This window comes from Sabethes cyaneus, chromosome 1 (genome assembly GCF_943734655.1).
Source record: "Sabethes cyaneus chromosome 1, idSabCyanKW18_F2, whole genome shotgun sequence".
Lineage (NCBI taxonomy): Eukaryota > Metazoa > Arthropoda > Insecta > Diptera > Culicidae > Sabethes > Sabethes cyaneus.
This window is the reverse complement of record NC_071353.1, coordinates 167,403,204-167,429,663: the sequence shown is the minus strand read 5'-3', so window position 1 is coordinate 167,429,663 and position 26,460 is coordinate 167,403,204. Positions and strand designations below refer to the sequence as shown.

Here is a 26,460-nt window from a genome sequence, read left to right as displayed (position 1 = left end):
AAAGACGGTTGTAACTACAAAGTAAAATTTTACAGATTAAACTTTACGCATGGAACTGCCGTGCAGCCCTCTTTAATTTTTTAAAATCAATTTATATTGGTAATCATAATGACTGCTGTACTTAAAAAATATTAAACTCAATATAAGTTGGTGAACCTCCAGCACAAAAAACATCTTTCATTGACGTTTTCTTTGTTTATACTAGAATGATTATCTTGCAAAAAACTTGGTCCCCTTAAGTAATTCAAACAATTCTTGTTCAAGCACAACTTGTCTTCTTCAAGAATACAATAAGTATAGATGAACTTGTCGACCGCTTGGAAAATTTTTCTTTGTCTTGTGCAAGAAATGTTAGTCTAATAAGGGCTTTCAGGTTGATTTAGATAAAACCATTGAAAAAATGGCGAACAGGACTGTTTTGATTACTTTTGAAATTCTAGCCAATTGCATACGGGCGTTTATAAATATGTTGTTACGCAATACCATAAGTGATCTTATATTTTTAAATAAATGTTCGGACGCTTAAAAGACTTTTTGCTGCAATTTGTTAAAAATTTGGTAGCTATCAACTTCTTCATGAAATTATTGATTTTTTTTTATTAATTAAATTTTTTAATAATCTAGCGAAAATAACCGGCGCGTTAAAATTTTCTAACTTTCATGTCACAAAAGATCAACAAACTGAGCGTGGCATGAAAAATTTCTCATTGATTGACAACAAAGCAGCTGCTTTTATTTTCAATTTTCATTTATATCCATTTTGGAAAAGCAATATCAGTGAATGCTTTTTCTCGCATAGCTTTTAATCAATTTGAAAAAATTAAGACAATGAAAAGTGTATGATGTGTTGCAAGTGTTCTTTGAGACGACAACCATAAAATCATCAACACTTGTGGTGGTTTTCTTTTAGTTTCAACCGACTCTTGGAAGTCACTATAAATACATATCGATAAGAATTACGAGTTTTAAAAGGACCTTTGGAAATATTCTTGAGAACCTTCTTTCGTGTGGGCCTCCCCAGATTTATAAGGGATTTATGGCTGTTTTATCGCAGATTTGTAGAATTGCAAGTTTTATATTCGGTTTTAAGGAGCAAATGCTGAAAACCTCTTCAAGTGCATCTTAAAATTCAATTTGTTACTTGGGATGGCACTGATGTTGATTTGAGCCAGGATCGCGTGGCAGTCCACTTCGCCTACTAAAATTTTCCCAATGAACAGAAACCTTTCAATTTTTCGTCTTCTTTCCAATATGTCCATATGCAACAATTAATAGTGGTCTTGACAGTGGTGTTTGATTTGCATTCGATGACTTCCCATCTGGACGACCAAATACCTGTATAAGGGCTACACACCATTGCTGCGTATTCAATTACGATTCTGCATGCCAGAATATGGTTCGGTACGACAATTAGTAACTAAAATATTTCTGAATGGCATTTAATCAAAACTGTTATAAACGGAAATGATTCGGTACGATCATTATTGGTGATGTATATGGTTCGGTACGACCATAGATAGATAAAATGGTTCGGTACGACCATTGGTGAATAATATGATTCGGAATCATTTAATCATTTAATCAAAATGGTTCAGCACGACCATTGACGAATAAAATGATTCAATTCGGTACATTCATTGTTAGTGAAATATTTGGTTTGATGCGACCACAGATGAATTAAATGGTTCGGTACGACCATAGTTGATAAATGAAGTGATTCGGTAGATTTAGGTAAGGTACCCCGGGGCAAATGGGAATACGGGGTAAGTGGGAACGTCGCTTCAACCTGATTTTTCCAACTGAACTTTTCTAGAGATAAAAGATACAACTTCAACGCAAACATTGAAATTATGGTTTGATTATAATTGGCTTTTCAAATACCCAAATTGAACTTTTAATTTGGGCAGTTTGGGCCCATTCTGGCGAGACCGAACCGATGTTATGTGAATCTGGGATGGCAAAGTTGATATAATTAAGCTAATCTGCAACTGGAAGTGCAAACAGAAAGCGTTATAGATGTCCTAGCGTAACTATATGTTAGAATAATAGTTTCATTATCAGCTTTATCGCATTGTGCATACTATTAAAGAATGGTTAATCATAAATTACGACTCGCAAGAATTGGATACGGCTACATATTCAAGTACATTGCTTACAATCCCGCATTACTGCGTAATTGCTTATGAACTGTGATTCAAATTCATTATGAAGTCGTCCGTCGTGCTTAAATAGTAATATAATTTTGTTACGGCGTATTTGGATGAACCATGAATAGAAAAATAGCCTTTGGTTGCTTTTTTCAAGGCTTTAAAGTAGATGTGTCGCCTTCGAACAAAATCCCCTAAACCGTTGGGATAAGTTGGCATCACAGTTAAATAAGAATTAAAACTTCACTGTGACAGGTAACAGATAACGATGACCAAAACGACAATTACAGATCAGACAGTCAGACGTGTATTAATATAATAGAACACAGAATTAGGCTTGATCACATTATTTCGTTAAAATTGTAAGTAATATAATTAATGTTAGAAACAGATTAAAATATATAATTTCTAAATACAGTTAAAACACATAAATCTTGTTGTGGAACACAGAATATACAAAACACGTTGAAGACATTTATTGTAAGTACATGCATAAAAAAGTTATACATAAAATTAAAGATTAATATATTATAGCTTGAAGCTAACTCTGATAAAATTAAGAGTTTGACTACGAGTGGTCCGAAACGATTCTAGTTCCCGCAACAAACTGTATATTAACATACACAATTTTCTGTTATTTTGTGTTTCTTAATCAGATTTGAATATAGGTCCCACTTGCCCCGATAAATGAGGCAAGTAGGATATATCACCATGATATCGAAAATTCTCCTTAGATTCATTGCATGTAGATCAATAAACCTTTTTTGTAATTAAACCTACGAAGTGATACCACTGAAGAGTTTGTGTGCTGCAAGAATTTTAAAATAATTACAGGTGTGGAATGAACCCTGACTATGTAATTTGTAGGCCCCACTTGCCCCGGGGTACCTTATATAAAATACATGGTTCGGTACGACCATAGTTAAATTAAAAGATTCGATTCATAGGTAAGATCATGGACCAATAGAAAGCAAGGATGCAAATATGTCCAAGCCATCACCGATGTCAACCGCGACTGTTATATTGAAAAGAGAGGCTCAAAAGAAGAGTCTTATGTGTTAAGTGGAGTAGAAAAAAAAAGAATTAGACCAATCTCACTGGGAAAATTCAATAGCATCGTCTCTGAAAATTTCCCAAACAGGGGATACTGCGGGGCCTGAAAGACACAATAAAGTGTGTAAAGAAAAATTCGCTTGACAGGCTAGGTCATGTAGAAATGGCAGTTTTCCCACAATACCGAAAACACAACAATTATATGTAACCAAAGTTCTACTTAGGTTAACCCCCCGAGTCGAATCATCTACAATTGCCGAAAGATCAGGAAACTTATGTTTTCTCTAAGATAAAAGTCAATTGTATGGGGCGAATGCGCTAGGACACCCGTCCGTTTTCGACTGGTACACCTATTAGTAATTTCTTTTCTGAATGGTGTCGATTTAAAATGAATGTCGAAACTGCTACGGACTAGCGCTGGCAATTGTTCCAAACTGTTGCATCCTCTGGGCAACAAGCCACAGAGATTACCCTTCGCCATAAAAATTTGTCCCAGATTCCCAACTTTCAGGAAGAGGATAGCATCAAACCCTCTTCAAGATTGTGTGCACTTGGTGAGTATCTGTTGAATGTAAGGCCACGTTTTACCTTCTTATATATAAAAACCCGAATTAATCCACCTAGCGGCGTGACCTAGCCTTTCTACTGCCACAATAATCATTATTTAATTTCTCAGGAACATCTATTTATAATTAACTTGACTATATTTTTAAATATCCGTTCCGTATTCCTCAAAATCCTTATTTGCCAGTAAAATTCTCAACGTATTGCGTAGAATAATTAAATTTTCTTTCCTTGGGTGCGTAAATACTTGTAACACCTTATTTAGTTTTATAATCGGTCGGCGTTAACTTTCGGGCTTCAGAGCCACATATGAAACTTGTTTTGAATTGACTACATAAAATATGTGTTCACAGCAGATTTTTTGATATTTTGATATTAATACCATGCGTACAAAAGCTAGCATCTTTGAAAAACAAGAGTTCAGAAAAATTATTATTATACTTCGCTTTTGAAGAAAAAGGATATCGACAACAAAATGATTAATCTAAAAATTTAACTATTAGTTTGCTTCGCTTCAATTTTGCAATATAGGGTAGACGCACCAATAGTGGAGGTAGTACCAGTAGTGGTGGAAACTCGAATTATTCCATTATTCTTGCAGATTTTGGTACAAGTTTGATACTTATCATACAATACTGTTACTGGTATCTCGATACTTATGCAACTTGTACCAAAATCTGCAAAAATAATGAAATAATTCGAGTTTCCACCACTACTGGTACTACCACCACTAATGGTGCGTCTACCCTATCTGAATTAGAAAAAATAACTGAATAGAACATTAGATATGAAAAAGAGAAATTGAACTTTTTCTTAGCTGGCGCTCATTCAGATAATTATTTTTGCATGAAAATCAAAACTTAAGCTTCTTTTGAATGTACTTTCATGCAAAGATAATCATTAGCTTGATCGCAACCTTTTTTCAATGTTAGAGGGTTAGGAAAACAAGATGAGGTCGAAAAATAGTGCAAAAGCTGCGTCACAAGCATGCTTGAGAATGGGAAATATGATCGATATGATTTCCAGTGCTTGTCATTTTTGATTTATTTATTAAAACATGATACATGACATAAGACATCTGTCCTTTAAAATGTCACTAACGAAAACAAATCTTACAAAATTACTACCGTGCAACGTTTACTTCCTATTTTTCATATAACATTTCTAAGCTCTAGTATCTATTGATTAAAAAGAGCATCTATTGATGCGCAAAATTTGTTTGAAATTTGTATAAATTTATTTGGAAAAATCAACTCACTTGTATTTTTAATCCTATATACCACTATACCTACATGCTTAATTTAACTTCTTTTCTTCGCTTTTTGCTTTTCTTGTACAATTGTGAGTAACAGCAAGTGAACAAAATGACAATTAAAATCTGAAATCAAAGAAAAGAAAAAACTTTTCGATTGAATCCCACTATTTAATATTTATTTGCAACAGATACGTAGTTCGCCTACGACGTGCAGGCTTCATCAGTGTCTTATTTCAAAGCGTATACGTATCTGTATCTGCGTATCTGCGAATAAATATTAAATAGTGAAATTTAGTCGGTAAAAGTTTTTTCTTTTCTTTAATTTCAAAGTTCGTATTCCACTAAGAGGCTTCAAAAACTTCAGACAATTGACATGTTTCTTACTTTTCTTGAATTTAAATGCAAATTTAAAAATTGCGAATTGTCACCACATACACACACACATACATACATACATACATACATACATACATACATACATACATACATACATACATACATACATACATGCATACATACATACATACATACATACATACATACATACACACATACATACATACATTTATACACACATACATACATACACTCATATATCACATACATTGAATACTATCAACATTTGTTTTGATTTCATACGTTTTAACGGTTTAATATACGGTGCTTAAATGTTAAAGTTTAAATAACTTTTGAATGAACCGTCCGATTTTCAATAACTGGGTTTTGTTTGATAGATCTCAGCAGTAATTTTCAAATAATAATAAAATGTGTGATGTTCTTCATTGAATTAATGCTTATATGTTACAAAAATATGTTTTTAATACTATTTTTTCACATTTCTTTATGTAACTTTCAAACTACAAGTCCAATCATCATGAAATTTGGAAGTTAAGGGTTTGTAAGGCTCCTCTTTCATATGCAATCAATTTTGTTCAAATCGGTTAAGGGACCTATGAGATAATGAAGTCCCATATTTTTCGTATTTTTATACATAACTTTTGAACTAAAAGTCCGATAAGTATGAAATTCAATAGCGACCAATGGGACACCTAGACCTTTCATTTGACACTAAGAACATTAAAATCGGTCCAGCCATCTCCGAGAAAAGTGAGTGAGATTAAAAGCGTCACATACACACACACACACACACACACACACACACACACATACATACACACACACAGAAAATGCTCAGTTTTCAAAACTGAGTCGAATGGTATATGACATTCGGTCCGCAGGACCTTCTTTCCATTTCCGGTTTTCCAAGTGATTTCTATACCTTTATACTATATATTTATATAGTAGAAAGGCAAAAAGGATTTCTGTCGGGATTTTCCTTATAGAATCAAAAACTACTGAACCAATCGGCGTGAAAATTTGTATGTCGAGGTTTTTGGGGCCAGGAAAGGTTTTAGTGATGGTTAGAGACCCCTCCCCCCACTAAGAGGGGGGGCTCCCATTCAAATGAAACACAAATTTCTGCATTTCTCGAGAACTAATCAAGCAAAAGGAATCAAATTTGGCATGTGAAGATTTGCGAGGACAAGAATATTTTCTATGGTAAATTAGGACCCCTCCCCACTTTAAGAGGGGGGGGGGCTGCTGTACAAATGAAAAACAAATTTCCTCATGACTCGAAAACTAATCAAGCAAATGGAACCAAATTTGGCATGTGGGTGTTTTTGGAGACAAAAATTTTTTCTATGAAGAATTGGGACCCCTCCCCACTTTAGGAGGGGGGCTCCTATATAGATGAAATACAAATTTCCTCATAACTCGAGAACTAATCAAGCGATTGGAACCAAATTTGGCATGTGGAGGTTTTTGGAGGCAAGAATATTTTCTATGGTAAATTAGGACCCCTCCTCACTTTAAGAGGGTGGGCTTCCATACAAATGAAATGCAAATTTCCTCTTATTTCGAGAACTAATCAAGCAAATGGAACCAAATTTGGCATGTGGGGCTTTTAGGGGGCAGAAATTTTTTCTATGATGAATTAAAAACCCTCCGCTGTTTAGGAGGGGGGGCTCCCATACAAATGCAATTCAAATTTCCTTATAACTTGAGAACTAATCAAGCAAATGGAACTAAATTTGGCGAATATATTTTATAATAGTTAGAGACCTTTCACCCCTGTGCTAGGGGGATATGGGCTCTCATACAAATAAAAAAGGAATTTTTTGCGAAACTCAAAAACTAATCAAACTCGAGAAATTCGAGACTCTTCCATAAAACATTAGTCAATAACAAGACCACAAAAACTATCTATAGTAACACTAGATCATTCAGGACGAGTCAGCCGCGAGTGTTGCCGGTGACCCGCCGTCGGAAGCGCCGCTCACAGGGGGGGGGGGGGCAACTCCCCGCAGAAATCACTGTTGTCCACCTGGGTTTCCTGGAACGAGCGACAATGAGTAAGGAGAGGATCGCGAAATGGTACTTTCCACAAAAAATTTTTTCGTGAAATGGTACATTCCGCTTAAGGATTTTCGCAAAATGATATTCGGCCAAATGTTGTACAATCATGGCGAATATTACTATTCACTTTCTGGCTATGCAATGAGCGGACAGGGGAGTTGTTTTCTACTTTGCTGTGAGGGAAAATTGCAAATTTGTATATTAAACTACCCATTCCTTGTAACTAATAAGCATTAACATAAGCAGCAAATCAGCGTATCTGGCATTTTATAATGCACGTTGTTGTATATTAGCTTTTTGACTGCATAGGTGTTGTAAATTGGCATCCAAAATTGTATTCAAATTCTTCGTGCCGGCTGTAAATTAGCATTGTCAGCACTATAAGAAGGTTATCAGTAAAGTAGCTGTATATTTTGCCAAAATAGCATTTAAGTAGCATTTAAGGCGACTTAAATGCTTATTGGTCTACATTTGAATAGCATTAGTGATGCTTATTGGTTACCTGGGATGCTTTCATAGTTACGTAAAACTGCCAAAATGAATCATCTAAGGTTGAACTCCTCAAAAACTTGCAAAACTCGAGAGTGTGACAAAGATCATCCGAGATTCATGATTTATGTATAACACAGGTTAATTTGTGGCAATACGTAGTTTGTCGGGTCAGCTAGTATAACTATAAGAGTGCAATAAAACTCAAATGATGACATGGGTAGTTTCGAGTCGGAGCTAATAAAAGGTTTCTAATCTGTGCGTGGGAGAGGACATCGGAAAAGCCTCGGCAAGCAGTCAACAACGGAGCGCTAGTACTAGCAGAGGTCGACATGAGTGAGTCGCCGACCACTTCAAATATCAGATATTGCGAATCTGCGAAGAATTTGTGCCGATTGTGCTTGATACCAGTTCACAGATTCTGCATGTAAAAAAAGACCGAACATCGATACCGTTAGTCTACAATTCTTCACAGCCACCATGAACGCACAGAATTGCGATCAGCTCCTAATTCCGATCACTCAACTAAAGTGGTCCATTATTTAACGATTGCATTAAAAATCATAATTAATGAGCATGTTTTGATTAGAAGCTTTCTTGATGACTATGATTTTTGGCGAAATTTTCTAAAAATTGACTATGTGTGCGTTTACGGTAGAAAGAGTAGACTGAAGATGAATCGACCGATGGCGTCGGGAGGATGCAGCAACAGAAGAATTGCGGGCTGTGGCTGTTCATCAAACCTTCGAGAATGTAATAAATGCAAATCAATTCCCTAGGTGGAGTAGAATGCGTGGGAATTGGAAAATTTATAACAAAACGCAGTGCACCGCAGGCAATCTTTTCTGATAACGGGCTCAAGTTTGTCGAAGCAAGCCGACAGTTGTCTGAGGAGTTACGAAATACGAAAGATCTAAGTAATGAACTCAACTCAGTGACACTCCAACGTGCCAGTGGGCCACACCCACATGGGCGGGCCGTGGGAACGAATGGAAAAGTCTGTAAAAGTCGCAATGACGGCGACATTGGATAATCCGTGATATACATGTATGTCACGGCGGAGTGTTGGAAATCATTATTCTTGAGGGTGAAGGAATTGTTGATTCTCGCCCACTGGAAGCAACGGACCAAGAAGCGTTTACACCGAACCACTTTTTGCTTGAAGGTTCAAGCGGTTTAAAGCAATCTTCCACGAAATTAGTACACATCGGTAATATTCTACGAGATAGCTGAGTCTTGTAACTCATTCTTCGCATCAGACACATCCTCCCTTTCTAAAAAAACTTTGTGTAAAAGCCTTTGAGCACGCAAACCAGACGGTTTGCCGGGAAGTTTTTAGGCATATCACAGATATATGATGAAGAAGGTTACTGACTCGAGTCACAAACTTAAGTACCTAATATGGAATGAAACAGTGATTTGCCCGGCTCAGAACGGTTTAATACCCCATCGGTGAACGACCCACGTTAAGTAATATGTCGAAATTGAATTCAAAAAGCAAGTGCTGGATCCACCAACCAATGAACACGAGCGCCATCGTAGACAAGTAATTATTCTTACATTTTTTTTTGTCAACACCTGTCTGTCGGCCCCAGATTGCGCAAATCACCGACAACGGTAGACTGATTATGAAACACATTAAGTCAGAAAGAAAAATTCCTTCCTGTTCTGTGTAAACCACATCTCCATTACTGCTGCTGGGGTTTGAAGTAATTAGGGTTCGGTTCTAAAGCGAACATAAAGCGGTATGATTTCAAACAAGCAGATATTAAGCAGTAAAAATATCATTAACCTACCATTGCAGGTGGTTCAATTTTCCGGTGATTAATGACAAACAAAAATCATGGCATTGTTGTAACCGGGTTTTATCCACCAATTGTAATCGGTAGTAGGGTTTAAAGAGGTTAGAACCACCAACGTTACAAGTACGTATCTAATTTGTAACGCTTAGAACTGAAGTGAATCAAATTAGTATCACAATGCAGCAATCACAGTTTTGCTCAATATTTCTAACGACCATGGCGGGTTTTCTGATATGAGGCCACCAGTGAAATGGTCATGGAATCGCCATTGGAACAACATGAAACAAGGGGGAACGATATAATCATTTACGGCACACAATGCGCGCACAAACAAGGTTCTACGATAGATTCGCTGATAAACGATAACCACACCGTATAATGGCGCATGGCGGCAGAGGTGTTTTCTGAATCGGAAACTCGTTAACAGCCACGTTAATTTCGTAAAAAAGAGCGGAGAAATGTTGAAAAAATTACATCACAAAGCAGTAAGTAGGGTAGTTGATCCAGTAGTTGTGGTAGTACCAATAGTTGTGCTACTATTCATTATTAATGCATATTGTCGTCACCGTAGCATTTTAGATAAAACAATTACATTCATTATATAAAATAAGTTTTAGAAGTATTGGTAGTTAGACTACACCATTTAAAATTAAAGCATTATTTGCTAAAATGCCAATTTTCCAAAATCCAACGCGCAGTTGGAGCGCACAACTATAGGCGCTCATCTATAGTTTTGCTACGATGTTTTTTCACTTAGCAACCTAGCAATGTATATGGAATACCACAATTAAAGGAACATCAAACTTAATTAAGGAAACATTAGCGCAACTGTTGGTACAATATAATTGAATCGGAAAATTAATTTTTTCTCTATAAAGCTTCTCGAACAACGAAAGCAATTGTCTTGCCTTGTGACAAATACCTTGTATTTGATAAATTTATATCCCACAAGCATTAATTGAAGCATATATCTCAATAAACAAGCAAAATGAAGTTATATTGTGCTTATTGGCGCAACTAATGGATCATCTACCCTACCTGGTGCTGAAATGATTCCGAGTCTTTTTTGACATGTGTGCTGCTGGTTGTTTGGTAGACGTAGCAGCTGCTGATTTTTGCCAGGATGCCATGGCAACACTCTAGCGGCAGACTGAGAAACGTCATAAACGATTGAGTGGAATTTTTTGACTTTCTGGAAATCACCAAACCGATTTCCGTTATGTTGCAAACTTCGTTGAGGTGAAAGCAGAAGGGAAAAAACAACTGCTTTACACTCGAGGTTTACCCCGACTTCGGTTATTAACCGGCAAAGTGCTGATAAGCGATTCTCGAAACCAGAACTTTCCTATTTTTGCGCTATAAAAATGTGCAGATACGAGGTACGTAAATGGCAAAAATTCCCAGCGGGCACTTACCTCACTTCTGGATGGGCGTCCAGCATGGCCCGCATGAGGGTCGTTCCGGAACGTGGCACACCGCCGATGAATATCAGCGGCATGTTGCGATGATAGTGGTAACTTTTGCCGCCGCCGCCGCCGTGTCCTTCCTCGTCGGCACGCACCATCTCGCCGCTGCTGCCGCCGCCGCGGCCGCCCGCAGCCGACTGACCACCGTAGTAGGCACCGTGCAGGCATCGCCCGCCCAGGTCGGTACCCTTGAGGAACAGCACCAGCAGAACAATGCCGGCCAGAAGCAACCCGAGCAGAAACTTCCGCTGTCGCATCAGTAGGCGCATCTCCAGTCTCCCGGCACACACGCACACGAGCGCGCGGCACTCCCGCGGCACGTTTCGTACACCTCCTCCTCCTCCTCCTCTTGTTCCGCTTTAACCAAGCGGTTTCTTACTTTGTATGGGAACTTTGCTGCAAGTTCGTATCTGAGCCGGTCAATAAATTCGCTTAGTTTATGTGATTTATTAATGACTATTAATGACCGCTAATATTTGTACTAATAATGGTGTTGGTATTTGGATAGAAGCTAGTCGTTGAATAGTCGGTCTGTCGCTTCATCGAAGAGCGCTCCATTTGGTCGTTTCAGCCAGCCAGTATGTACAAATTCCGCCCCGATGCAACCACGATGGCACTTCCAGCCCAACTGCGCCTCAGCCGGTCAGCGGACGTAAATGCGTTCAACGGATGGCCCAAATCAGAATGGCAGAACCGCAGCTCGTGGCAAACTAATTAGCGCAATAGATGCCGATCTATCTTCTCTGCTCGGTTCAGTTCAGCTCACCGACACGCGCCCCTGACGAATCGCGCGCTTGTTGATATAACTGGAACTGAAATCCACTGGAACTCCGAACGAACGTTAAAATATGAACTGAATTTTTTGTTCCTCTATCTTCTAGCCGATGATGCCGTTTTCAAACTGCTCCCCAAATGGCCTCCACAAAAGAACAAGATGCTCTTCTCTCCGTCCGGTTCGCGTCCGTTCGCTGGCTGCCTGCCTGCCTGTCTGCGCTCGCTTGTGCCTGGTCGGGTGAAAGGAGAAACAGAAAAGAAGGAAAAACATGATCACATTCAGTTGTCACACATTCATTTCCCGACGTTTGTTGTGCTCCTGCTGCCGCCTTTTGCCGAACGGAACACGGACTGGGGCTGAGTGAGCAAAGAAGAAAAAAATTTCCCTCCCCACACCACCCCACACAAGCATCACAAGACACACACAGCACGAGTTCACGCGCTTTTCTCTCTGGCGAATCTTGTCTTCTTCCGTTCGTTCTTTCCGCCGCCACTCATGTAGCGGCCGTTTTCCGGTGGGAGTTTCATTCCTTCTTGGTACGTACCGACGTAGTCGGTATGGACCGACTCCTGTGATGAAACTGTGGTAGAGCGGTTCAAAAAGTTTGCCCACGCCTGGTTGACGGAAGGAATTTTCCGAACCCGTTGAACCACTCTACAGGGTAATAAGAGCAGCATGGGGTGCTCGCCACCGGAAATCGACCAACTAGGAGTATTCTTCTATGTCGGAAAAGGGTGGACGACGACGTAGTATAGGAATAAATTCAAAACGTTCATACATACATTGGGTGATGCCACAAATTTATGAAAACTTTCGAGTTCTTATGCGCTGGCGAAAATAAGGTTAGATTATATTCTTTGTTGTTTTTGAGTGCTGCTGCAGCAGCAGCATAGCATAGAGGAAAAAAAAAACGAATAACGGAGCGCTAAATGGGAAGCAGGTTCCATTCCGTTCCACAATCGAATCAACAATGTTAGACCGAAAGCGATGTGACTGGAATTTAATTAACAAGACTCTGCTGCTGCAATGGATGGTGGTGACGGACAGCCTGCGACAAAAATCACTGGTACCACTCGGAGTCGACGGCGAATGCCATGGTTTTGATTGAGAAAAATTATTCATCAGGCTTTCACAGTAATAATTTGCTTTCATAACTATACTAACTATAATTTTGCTTGAAATCTTTTAATTAAAAATTACACCAGTTTCGAAAACTGAGAAAATGTCGCCGTTTTTCTGTTGCAGTTCACACTCATGGTTTTTTTCTGACATTTTCTGCGGCACCTGATGGTAATTATGGCCAGCTGCTGGATTGGCTAGACTAAGGAAAATCAAACATTAGTTTTTATTTGTATCATATTTCTGAGCGTCTGAGTGACTCTTCCCGACTTTAGGATGGTTTTTTTCCTGTTTAGATAAACTGAAAGTTTGGATAATAACCGACGACATAAATGAATCATTTCAAATATGATTCATTTAAATGAATCATATTTCCCTGATTATTACCGTCTAATGTCAAAATATGTGTCGGAAATATTTATCTTGAATTTTGGTAACAATTTCAACTGCAATACGTGTGATCCATATTGCAGTAAACACTTGAAGAATGAAGAAGTCCCTTGTGGAATTTCCGAAAAGAATCAAAGGAACCACGAAGCACGGCTGGCCGGCTGCAGCCTTAGCAACGAATCTTGTTGATGCAGCTTGTTGTCATTCGCGACTTCAAGTGTCGTGCCTTTTCGTGTAGATCTACCTATCCAGTCAATTTGTAGGTGTGTGAAATCAAACTTTAAGCCTGCTTTCTTCTGAATTCAGCCTATTTTTCCTTTTTTTCGCTAAACAAACACTTTTCCGATATGCTACTTTAATATTTAATAACTTTAACAGTTCCAAAGAATGCCAATAAAATTCCCGAGCCGTTCTATCAGCAGCACACGAGCATTCGTCAAGCACCTTAAAACATCGGGAGAACTAGCAGAAAACGATACAATGGTCTCTTTCGATGTTACGGCCTTATTCCCAAGCGTCCCCGTGAAAGAATCGATTCTCTTGGAAGACTGGCTATTGAAACAACATGAGCAGAACGGATTACCTACGAATGACCGAAACACAAATGGCCGAAATAACAAATGACATAATATACCTAATGGCCGAATCACGAATGGCCGAATCACAAAAGGCCGAAACACGAATGGCCGAACTTCATATTTGGCCGAAAATATTGACGGCCTTCAACCTGCACAAACATTGGGTACACGCTGTCCTTACTCGCTGCCGCTCGTTCGGACTTAACTAAGGGATAATCCCTACTAGTCAGTAAACCTACACTCAAAATATTCTGCACATAACTAATAGTAAATTTCCATATGAAATTCTAGATGATTATCATGTGCCGCATATAAACACAATCCGCCTAGAAATACACATAGAAATTATACCGATATGAATAGTATGTGCAATTATACACATAGAAAATACACGCATATGAATAGTATGTGCAAAAGTTTCGCGTACCCATAAATTATAACTGTGTGGCATATAAAGTTCATTGAATAGGCACATTGCAAAAATCTATGTGTGGGACACATAGAAACTATACGAAAAGTTTTCTCAGTGTAGGAAAATGCATGCACCTTAATAGTAGTGATTCCTGCGGGGGCTGCCCCGCTTCCAATTCATGTTTTTATTGAATAGTTATTTAGACATTCCGAAAAAATTCGGTCATTCGTGATTCGGCCATTTGTGTTTCGGCCATTCGGTACCAGCCCAGGACAACGCATGGAGAAAAAAGGTGGGAGGTTTAAAGCTGACACGCCTGTGTACGCAGGAGAACTGCTTTACATTCAGAAACAACTATTACAAACAGTTGAAAGGTGCACCGATGGGTAATCCAATATCACTGTTCCTGTGTGAGCTGCTCATGGCTAATATTGGAAGGAAGCTGGAACAAAACAAGATGCTCCCAAAAAGATGGAGGCGATACGTTGACGATGTTTTCAGCATAGTCAAAAAGGGAGAACTGGAAACCATACTAGCAGCCATGAATGGCACACACAGGAACATCACACTAGAGTTGTTGATATTATATCGATATTTGATATTATCGATTTTCCGCCTTTAAAATATCGATATTTGAGGCTGATATTGAGCTGACCGATATTATCTATATTTTGATATTGCAGCTTGTAAGAAAAATCCTCACATAGCGGTTATCTTGATTGTTGAATCAAACCACCAAAAGATCACCGCAGAACTAATTTCAGTAATTATATACATGAAAATTTAGTAAATCAATTGTTTGTCATCAAAACCATACTACGAAACTGTTATTTTGTAGAACTGCAAACTATAAAACCTAAATTTTAATAGTGCGTTTATCTCGCGGTTATCTCCTGAGTGCGTTATCATCGCCGCTGCAGGAGGATTTTTCATAAGCGCCGCAATATTTGCGGCCTATATCGGTCACGATATTGTCCTTACCGTTTGTAACAAAACGCGCTGCACAATTTTTTGGCAGCTTGATATCGTTGCGAGCAAAAACGACTGTGAGCGAGGTAAACGAATATATCTTGTTTGGCTATCAAATAAACTGTTGGTTTACTAGACAAAATAAATAAAATTTGTACTCGCAACGATTTCGTCCGCGACGGTTATAATTCATCGCGTTCGAAAGGGTGGGAAATTCACAATATTTTAATTTTTTATTGGGACTTCCAATAACCGTACACAGCTGTACTTGCGAGTTTTTTTTTGTGAATATCACAGTCTTGCTGATATTTTTCACCCGGTTTTTGACCTATCCGTCAGTCTGTTCGAGGGGATCAATGTGGTGCATGCAGAGCGAGATAGAAGTGCAATTTCACGTTAACGGGTTTTGATGCCTTTGGCATAACGAAAACGTGAGCTGAATGCATCAAGATCATAAAACTAAAACCACACTATTTCGAGCGATTACGCAGTTTTGAAAAATCGGGGTTTTTGCAATCTATACCTATAAAAAAGGATTTCTGTCTGCCTGTCCGTATGTTCCTTATAGAATCGAAAACTACTGAACCGATCGGCGTGAAAATTTGCATATAGGGGTTTTTGGGGCCAGGGAAGGTTCTTATGATGGTTAGAGACTCCTCCCCCCACTAAGAGGGGGGGCTCCCATACAAATGAAACACAAATTTCTGCATAACTCGAGAATTAATCAAGCAAATGGAACAAAATCTTATATGTGGGTGTTTCTGGAGACAAGAATTTTTTCTACGGTGATTTGAGACCCCTTCCCACTTTATGAGGGGGGCTCCTATACAAATGAAATACAAATTTCCTCATAACTCGAAAACTAATTAATCAAATGGAACCATATTTGGCATGTGGGTGTTTTTGGAGGCATGAATTTTTTCTATGATGAATTGAGACCCCTTACCTTTTAAGAAGGGGGGCTCCCATACAAATGAAATACAAATTTCCTTATAACTCGAGAACTAATCAAGCAAATGGAACCAAATTTAGCATGTGGGTGTTTTTGTAGGCATTTTTTTCTATGGTGAATTGAACCCCTCCCCTCTTTAGGAGGGAAATAATGACCCCTCTCCTTTTTAAGAGGGGGGGGGGGCTTCCATACACATGAAATACAAATTTCCTCATAACTCGAGAACTAATCAAGCAAATGGAACCAAATTTGGCATGTGAAGGTTTCCGAGAGCAAGAATATTTTCTATGGTGAATTAGGACCCCTCCCCACTTTAGAAGGGGGGGGGGGAGCTCCTATACAAATGAAAAACAAATTTCTTCATAACTCGAGAACTAATCAAGCAAATGGATCCAAATTTGACATGTAAGTGGTTTTGGAGGCAAGATTTTTTGCTATGGTGAATTGAGACCCCTCTCCTCTTTAGAAAGCAAGTTATGACTTATCTCCCCTTTAAGAGGGTGGGCTTCCATACAAATGAAATGCAACTTTCCTCTTATCTCGAGAACTAATCAAGCAAGTGGAATCAAATTTGGCATGTGGGAGTTTTACATGGCAGAAATTTTTTCTATGGTGAATTACGACCCCTTCCCTGTTTAGCAGGGGGGCTCTCATTCAAATGAAATTCAAATTTCCTTATAACTTGAGAACTAATCAAGCAAATGGAACCAAATTTGGCATGTGGGAGATTTTGGAGTCTTGAATTTATATTATGATAGTTAGAGACCTCCCACCCCTGTGGTAGAGGGATAAGGACTCTCATACAAATAAAACAGAGACTAATCTCAAGTTTTTAGTCTTGACCTTGAAATGCGGTCATACATATATATTAATATTTTTTGAAACGATGGTTCTACAATTGATGAAGGGACGGTAGGGGAAAGAAATGAAAATTTTGTTGAAGGAGGGGAAGAGCGGAAAGGAAAGGGGGGGGGGGTTATTGTTAGCTAAGCTTGACAAGTAGTCATTTTGACTCCTACCTTTTGTCCAATGCTGGAAGGTGCATGAGTCGAATCTAGTTTCTATATTCAGCAAAGTGGCTTACTCTACTATGTTCTACAACTTTTGTTAAGACACTTTATATTTTGGATGCACCAAAAATATGAAAAATTTGTGTCACCCTAATAGGTGGATTCTCGGTCACTCTAATAATGTAAAAAGATGCGCATAATCAACTTCTCTAAAGACACACCCCTTGAAAAATCATGATTTTTTACGCTCGTTTGGCCCCGCTGTGCATTCTCTTTGATTCATGTCAGTAAAGTTTTCTTAAGCAATTTCATCAAATTTTTATCAAATAACTTTTGACCGGTAAGATCATTTCTCGTCAAATTTGGCACATATGTTCAGAGCGATAAGACCTCTCGTTTGATACTAAAATAATTGAAATCTGATTCATCTGGTTAAAATCGTAATACATTATTGTAAATTTAATTGTGTTACATACGATTACTCATAACTTCCAAATTAAACGTCCAATCTAAAAACAAATCAATAGTGACCTATGAGGCTATATTACCATTCAAACAAGATTAATAGTGCATAAATCGGTTCGGCCATCTCGGAGAAACGTTCGACTAATTGACACTTGGTAAAAACACATTTTTAAGCATAACTTATGAACTGAATTTCTGTTTTCGACAAAACTCCTCTAAAAATGTTGCAGCAACCGGCTGAGCGGTTCCGGAGAAAAACGTGTCATGTAATTTTCTTATTTTACTTATAACTTTAACACGAAACGTCGGACCGCAAAACAATTCAATAGTGATCTACAAGGTGATAACACCTTTCGGTCAGCGGTCAGCCATCTCCGAGAAACAGACGACTAAAGTCAAGCGTCACACACGCACACACACACACACATTCATATTTTCAAAATCTTTTGATAAGGACATCATCATGAATCTCTTAACCATAGTTTTAATTTTCACAAACACAATTTACTGTGTTTCTGACAGAAAACATGATGAATTAAAAATTCTGATTTCAGGACTGCTTAAAAAGCACCTTGAGGTGAAAATATGTTCGGTCTGATCAAAATTAGTTCCATCGCTCCAACTTTTAAAGCGAAAAATCAAAAGTTTAGCGCAATAATAGTACCTTTCAGTGGTAACAGCTTGCAGAACTAAAGGTAGCAAGAAGATTGGTATGCTGATATCCCCCACTTAGTCAACCCATCATTTATAATAAGGTAAAACAATCAGTGATACGACTATACTGCTGAGAATAGGTTCCTTTCCCTGTGTTTTCTCCACGATGATCTCCAATCAGATTGATAGCTGCTATTATGAAGAATATTAGAGTACAATACCGAAGTCCTTTTTTATGCGAAGTCATATTGCCATATTTTGGGATTTTGTTCAGATAGCAAACAAAAATTTATCAAAACTCAACTGCCGCTACTCGCATAACAATCCCATTTTCTATGGAGTTTTCTATATAAATGGGATCGTTGGGAGGGTAGCGGCAGTAAATATGTAGCAGAAAGAAAGTTATTATCAATCGGTTTTCCTGTCACAGGAAACAACCAAAATGATTTTGCTAGAAATTGAGATTGTCAAACTAAATACACAGGCTGTTAGGTAGCTTAGTGCAGATATATCTGGGGGTGATAGAGGATCACATTTGACGAAAAAAATCTATCTACGCATATGGCCGACTCTCAGTCATTACAGAGTACAGAGTTACAGAGTTTTTATCAAATGTGTCTTAAAAAGGTGTAATAAAACTGATTGTTTTTACTTAGCAATTTTAAACTCTAGTACCCTTCTACAATTCTTTCTTTGGCGTGAAACGGCTGTATCTTTTAGTTTCATTGCAACTTAATTTTAAACGTAACGTTTTGGGTGTTGAGTTAGTATCTGGAAACTGCACGAATTCATGCATCACGCATACCACACTAGATCGTTGCGTGCGCCGGACATGGTCTGACACGTATGAAAAACAACAATGTTTTTCAAAAATATACAGTTCACCTCCACTTTTGCTTCCCGATTAGGTTTATCCGCAAACAGAAATGACAGGCAGAAATGACTACGTGAGTAGGTAGAAGCCCAGTTGTGTTTACCTATTCCTTTACCTTTACCTATTACCTATTTACTTATATACTAGCTACGTGCCTCAATCATATCAGTTTCTAGTGGACAGATTACAACGCTCCAAAGCAAGAAATTTACTATCAAGTGTTTTTGTTATCAAAGAAAACTAAAACCCGCAAGCTTAGAGAGATGTCGGCAAACTACATTAAGGCTACCTTCCAATCCACACCACCACCAAGGTCTGGTTCGGAAAAGATAAACATCTTCGAAGGCAATCAGGTAGCGTTTCATACTTGGAAATGTCAAATCGAAGGTCGCTTGGAACGTATGCAGCTACTACATACGCTAGTACGTTCCCCAATGGAGGAACCGTACTACAACGCGGTTAAAGGTTCCACAGCGGAACAGGAGGAGGTTCGCATACGCAAGCTTCAGAAACGGTTAGACGAAGACCTGGAAGCAGTGGATGAGATCACGAAGCTGGTAAGCAACAAGGTGAGCTCCACGCTGTACGGCTTAACCTACGCCAAGGAGGTCATGAATGCGCTAAAGAAAACCTACCAGCTGAAACTGTACCGCACTAAAAGCACACCACCGTTGGAATCGTTGGCAAAACGACGCCTGAACGATGACATCGAAGAGGTAGCGCTGCAAATTGAGCAACTGAAACCATGCTAAGGAAGTGAACCAATACGTTGTAAAATAAAATTAAAAAGTTAAACTATATAACTATGTTCTTGTTCATTATTCATCTCTGGGGTCTTCCTCTGGGCTTTCCCATCCTATAGCAGTACGCCAATGTAATTTGTGCCATTTCTCATTTCCAATTGTTTTTGAAAAACTGACCGTAAGTGCACAAAACTCAGAACAATTGAAGCACTTTGAATTTGGATACGTATTTTTATGGAACTGCCTTTGTTTCAAATCAAAACAGTTTTCTTAAATAAGATTTTCAGTAACTTTTAACCAGTAAGACTGGATTACCTTTCAAACAAGACTAATAGTACAAAAATCGATTCGGCCATCTCGGAGAAACCTAGTCAAGACACATTTTGAAGCATAACTTTCAACTGCTTATTGGTTTTCAACAAAACTCTCAAGACCTTTCATTTAATACTAAAATGGTGTATAAAGGTTTTGTTCTTCCGATGTTGGACAACTAATGGGAGAGGGTAGGACAATGAAATATTTTTAATCGCAAAAAAAAAATTAAGATTTTTATGCTTTTTTACTTATATTCAATCGTGCAAATCGAATCTATTCTTGCTTTTCATATGCACCTTATTATTTTCCATGCAAAAACCTTCTAAAATAGAGTCAAAATCGAAAGAAAACATTGTTTGCCGATTTTCGGAAATTACATTGTTTGAGCATTCACTTTTGCTTTCTGATAGAAACGTGCAACACTCCGTACACTCATTTTTTGAGTTCTTTAGAGTATAAAACGCACAGATAATTGATTTTAGACAATTTTTCTGCCCCATAATTTTTAAAGCCCAATTTAAAAAGGGAACAAAAACTTTTAAAAATAATATGCAATGGTCTAATAAGAAGAAAAACGAATTCATACATCACGCACAGGTCACTAGATCACCGCGTGCAACCGGACACGATCTGACACGTATGAAAAACAAGAACAACAATAACAATGTTTTTCATAAATTGAAGATTCGCCTCCACTTTTGCTTGCATAATTCTGCAAAACTCCAGCCGCCTAGGTTTATCCGCGGGCAGCAGGTCTGCATTTTTACTCGGTTCATAACGCTCCACACCTTCCAGTGTGCAACGGGGAGGTGTAACGCAACTTGGCTTATGCTTGTTTTGGGATCATTTCCCAGAATCCGCAAAGTATCATGGTCAATCGCTGATGCTCGCTGTTTAATTGCAATATACCTACTTAATTAGCTAAACGGGTCTACTGCACTGCTTATTGTAAAAATTCGGTGCCCTGCTTTCTACCAAGGTCCGGGCACGCTAGTGAACCGAACTAATCACTGGTATTTAGCAGCTACTTTCTACATGTTTTCAGTGTCAATATGCTCTAATGATGCTGCCACAAATGCATCCGCTGGCTGGGCTCGGTCTGGGCTTGTTGGAGGGATTATCCTCTTACACACCGTGCGGAAGCCCACCGCACCGCCGTACCATCGTAGGTAGTAGAGGAAGGAACGTTCTTTGTTCGAGGAATCATTATTAAATTGCCAACATTATCAATTTCTTCTCGCTGTTTGTGTTTCCGCCCATTTACACACATACACACCAGTTGCTGCTACTGCAGCAGCAGCATCACCCCAAGCGAAGCGCCAAGCGCAACAGAAAAGGCTTTTCCAACCCCCCATGGGGGCGGACGTGCGGGCGCTCGGCAGGACTAGAAGCCTGCCTGCCGGGGAAAACAACTGAACTGAACTGAACAACTGAATCATACTAGGTACCTACTATTGTCTGCCGTGCGGTATGTTTGCTGCGTATGTGGATGTGCACTTGTATGTGAGCGCACTCTGAAAGTACGTTCTCGGCGGCTGACGCTCCGATGCTGATCAAAGCATCCCATCACCACTCGTCGGAGTTTGTTCACTTCTAGCGAAGTTCGGAAAACTGTTACCAATAATGGTGGCTGGCCGCATCACTGCCATAATCACGCAGAACCTCCGGCAAGCCATATCATTGTTGGCAGAATTCAAACGAAACTTTTGAACCAATGCAATGCAATGCAATGCACAATGATCCTTGCAGGCGCGGTGGAACGGAACGAAGTGGAATTATTTTCACAATTCGATAGTTTATGGTAAATGACAGAGGAAGATTATTCTGCTGCCATTATCGCCAGAAATGTGTGTAGGTTAGGTGTGTGCGTGTGTGCGGTATATGCGGTGAAGAAAATTAAAATTAATTGAAACAGGACTCCTAACGGGCAAACGAAAGTGCTGTGTGTTGGAGCAATATTAAACTAAACGTTGAAAAGGCAGCAGCTTAATAAACCGGACAGATTTTAGGTACTTACTGGAGGCCAGATTCTGTTTGAATTTAGGTCATTTGAAAAAATTTAATTGTTTTGTTGAACTATTGAACAATTGAAAATAATGAACCTATGTTTTACCAGAATTCTCGTTTCGTGATTGGTTGTTTGACGTCATCAAAGTAGAAACGCGTTTACACGCTTCGGCTTATAATTCAGTCAATTACATGATAGAATGAAGGACCACGAAAAATAGGCGGGACCGATTCTTGTCGCTTGCTCTAGTTCAAAACACGAGGTAATCCGGCGAACAGCATTATTCAAACGATAGCTGAGCTACTACCAACATCTTATTGTCTGGACGCGATAAAGGAAGAAGCACCAATGGCAAACGAAAGTCACGCTCGACTCGTGCACCTCTGCAGTTCCCGGTTGGTCGTGTTCATCGACTGCTGAGGAAACGAAAGTATGCTGAGCGTGTGTTGGAACTGGAGCACTCGTTTCGCTGCCGTGATAAAATATCTGGCTGCTGAAGTTCTGGAATTGGCAGGAAATATGCTGCTCGCGACAACAAAACGACCAGAATCATCCCACGTCACTTGCAGCTGGCCACTTGGAGAGGTAGTATTTCATCGTGATTCAGGACCATACACGAACGGCTTTGTTGATTGCATAGCTGCTGAGGCTTTCCGGTTGGTCCGTTACAACAAGCCGTGCCGGGTTTGCGGTTATCGGTATTCCAATTTACCGAAAAGAGAATTACATTAGGAGCGTTAGTGCAAGTTTATTGCAAGCTGGGGTTATGACAATCAAACAATCGGTCCTTTTAAGGGCCACAGAACGATTGAAGAGTTTATTATATTTTCTTGCCCAGTTAATACCATAATAACACAGGAAACGAGGGAAAAGTTGAATTTTTCGCCATTGCGGACGACCAACAAATGACGGAAATAAGTTTTCTGGTCACGGGCGACATTTTCTGCGACTTCCAAAACATCTGCAGGTTGTAAATGCTTTATTATCAGTGTTTTTTTGTAAGCCACAGAAAAGCTGCGCAAAATTTTCAACTTATAGTCACCTATGCGGTCGTGTCTTGTGCACAATCCCTCAGATTTTTATAAGGAACTGTTTGCTCATTGAACTCGGTAAATATTCAAGAAAACAGTATTCTTCGGCCTTAGGAACAACAAAAAATGTTATGAAAATTTAATCATTAAAAGATTAGAAATTGACAAACCAGAAGAAAAAAATTTCCTTGTGACAGACCATATTTTTCCGACTCATCAGTTTTAAGTTAGTGTGAATTGATTTTACATTGGACTTGAAATTCGACATGACTTGATATCGGACTTGAAGTTGGACTTAGGATTGGGCAAAATTCCCGAAAGTATCGATAATTGAATATCAATATCAAATCCGCCGCTTTATCGATACCGTCGATATATCGCTCGTGAAGCATCGATATTAGATTTATCGATACTATTTAAGGCGGCATTCTGGGATTAGGAAATGCTACTCAAAAAAAGGGATTCATAAAAATTAATCAATAAAAAACATGTTGAGCAAAGAGAGGGCCCCCAAAACACGCACGCAACACATCACTCGCTCCAGTACAACTCTATTTCGGACACGTCGCTTTGTACGGAAAACCGCACCACAGCTGTTCACGCCCGACTGAATCGTATGCTGCCCCGGAATCCACAAAAATATGATGGGTTGTACTCCCGACACATCTAGATGACATGCCGAAGAGTAAAAATTTGATCCGTATTAGCACGGGCCTTCAAAAGCCAACCTGGTACTACCCTACGAACTCTCCAGCCACCGGGGATAGATGACGTAACAAAATCTGTTGGTGACTTTGACCAGCGTTATGCTGCGGTAATTGCAGCAATCTATCCGATCCCCCTTTCTGTAGATGGGACAAACCACACCCTCAATCCACTCATCCGGCAGCTCTCTCCCAAACCCCTGAAACCATCCAGTGATGTGTCGTTGCTGGCGGTTCTTGGCCATTCCTGCAGAGTTCCGCCGGGAGTTGCTCCTTTCCGGTTCTAGCTCTGCTCGACCTCTGTCCCACCTCTGCCACTTTCACCGCTATTATGGCGCGTAAAAAACTGGAAAATCTTTATGCCTTCAACGCCCAATACTACTCTATGTGCTCTCTGGTCAGTTTTGAATTGCTGAAAATCGCATATCGTACGCACTTACTGTTCAATAAGCGTTAAACACGTAAGTGACATTGTTCAAGGTTTTGCATAAGAGTCAATTCCAAGGGGTCGGACACTCAGCACATTGCACAGCACGGTTGCCAGATCGATAAGATTATAACGAATTTAACAAATCTTGCAGTTCGGCACTTGTACCGAAATCGACACAGTTCGGCTCGTTTCAAGTCGTCTAACATAAAAACGGCTGTGTCGAGGTCATTTCTAATAAAGTAAATTTGAGAATTAAGCTTAGAAGCTACCCGAAAAGAAAACAGTGCGAGAAAAAATCCTAAAAATTTTGTTTTTTTTGAGCATTTCCTGACCTAGTTTTAGTCTATATTTTTTCAGCTGCATATCCCGCTTTATCAGAACAGTATCGGGATGAAATTATCGATTTAGCATAATATCGACGTCGTAAGTATCGATGAAATATATCGAAATATCGGCCTTCGAGTATCGATATCGCGGGTATCGATACGGTATCGCCCAATCCTAGTTGGACTTAAAATTAGATTTGATATTCGCAGATGGAGAAATCGCCTATCGCACTGGACTAACAAGCCTTAAGGCACGAGGAAGAAGCAATGTAATTAAGGTTTTGTTTAATTTCAGTTTCTTTACGCGCACCCTTGAGAAAACTGGGCCACGCATTCTAGGAAATGTTTTATTATTTCCTCTATTCGTTCTATTTCCCGACCAAAAGCGGCTACTTTCGACTTGCCATGAAATGACCGGAATGCAATCCTCTGGGTCCATGAGTCCAGACTGGTTACTGAAGTCGTTAAATGAAGGGTAGAGTCGTTATAACCGCCCCCCCCCCCCCCCCTCCCCAATTTCTAGCTTACGGTAAGTAGTCGACCACTTTTTTTTTGTACGCCAGAAGGGCATTGGGTAAAAGGCCACTGCGACTAGTCGACCACTTAGTGCGCAATGCACAGCAAAAGAACGAACGGTGGAGGGTCTCAGCTACGGGTGGCAATTAATTTTCAATATTATTAAAATTACATATATAGTCTTCGACTTACGTTTGTCGTACAGACGATCACATATGATTTTTGATACCTGTGTCAATGATAATATACGGATTAATGATGTTATACGCGGTCTCTTCATCTCCCCCCGCTTACAGAACAGCAAGTCACTTCAGAGGGAGACTACGGGTAGTTGACAGCTTCTGGGCGCCTTGAGATTTTTAATCGCAGGACTAGGAATTATAGGGAACCACCAATATTTATTTTCTTCTCTGATAATATTTACCGTAAGCGCACCTAATTCTACGGATGGGTCCCAATTCTGCGAACCCCGCATTTCGGTTAAAGCTCCCAACTTCCTCCTCAAATCGTTACCTGAATTAACGAATGTAGCAAAATATTTTTACTTGTAACTTCTTATATGAGAATGTTTCAATTTGTCATTCCTCCTGGTTTCTAATTCTGCGCACCGCATATTTAATTAAAAATTTATCGAGTCGCTCAGCGAATTAGCGACGAGTAGCCCGAGTAGAATGGAGAGGAATTTTTGTTACAGTAAGCGCCACCTCGGCTCTCGGCTGGTAAAAGTAAAGTATGTACACGCTATAGGCGTTAATTAAGATAACCATTTGTAACACCAATTAGGCGTGCTAAAGGTAAATATGAGTGAAGAAAACAAATATTAACATAAGACGATGAAAAGATAAAAAAAAACAAAAATTACGACGAAGATATTAAAAGATTCCAAAAACACGTCAAAAAACGACGAACAGGCGACGAAAATACAATGGGAACTTTAAATAAAGGACCAAAAAAGGACACCAAAGACAAAAATAGGATGACGAAAAGTCGACGAA

General features: G+C 39.2%; 1 protein-coding gene across 2 annotated transcripts in view; it reads right to left on the bottom strand.

Annotated features, from left to right (window-relative positions):
- The window catches only part of LOC128732566 (protein-tyrosine sulfotransferase), an 87,802-nt gene that overhangs the window by 17,534 nt on the left and 43,808 nt on the right, over nucleotides 1-26,460 (bottom strand). For both annotated transcript variants that reach the window (XM_053825841.1, XM_053825840.1), the window contains exon 2: nucleotides 11,144-12,198. In XM_053825841.1, coding sequence (XP_053681816.1) covers nucleotides 11,144-11,463 — 320 coding nt within the window. In that variant the 5' untranslated portion in view covers nucleotides 11,464-12,198. The remainder of the gene's footprint in view (nucleotides 1-11,143; nucleotides 12,199-26,460) is intronic.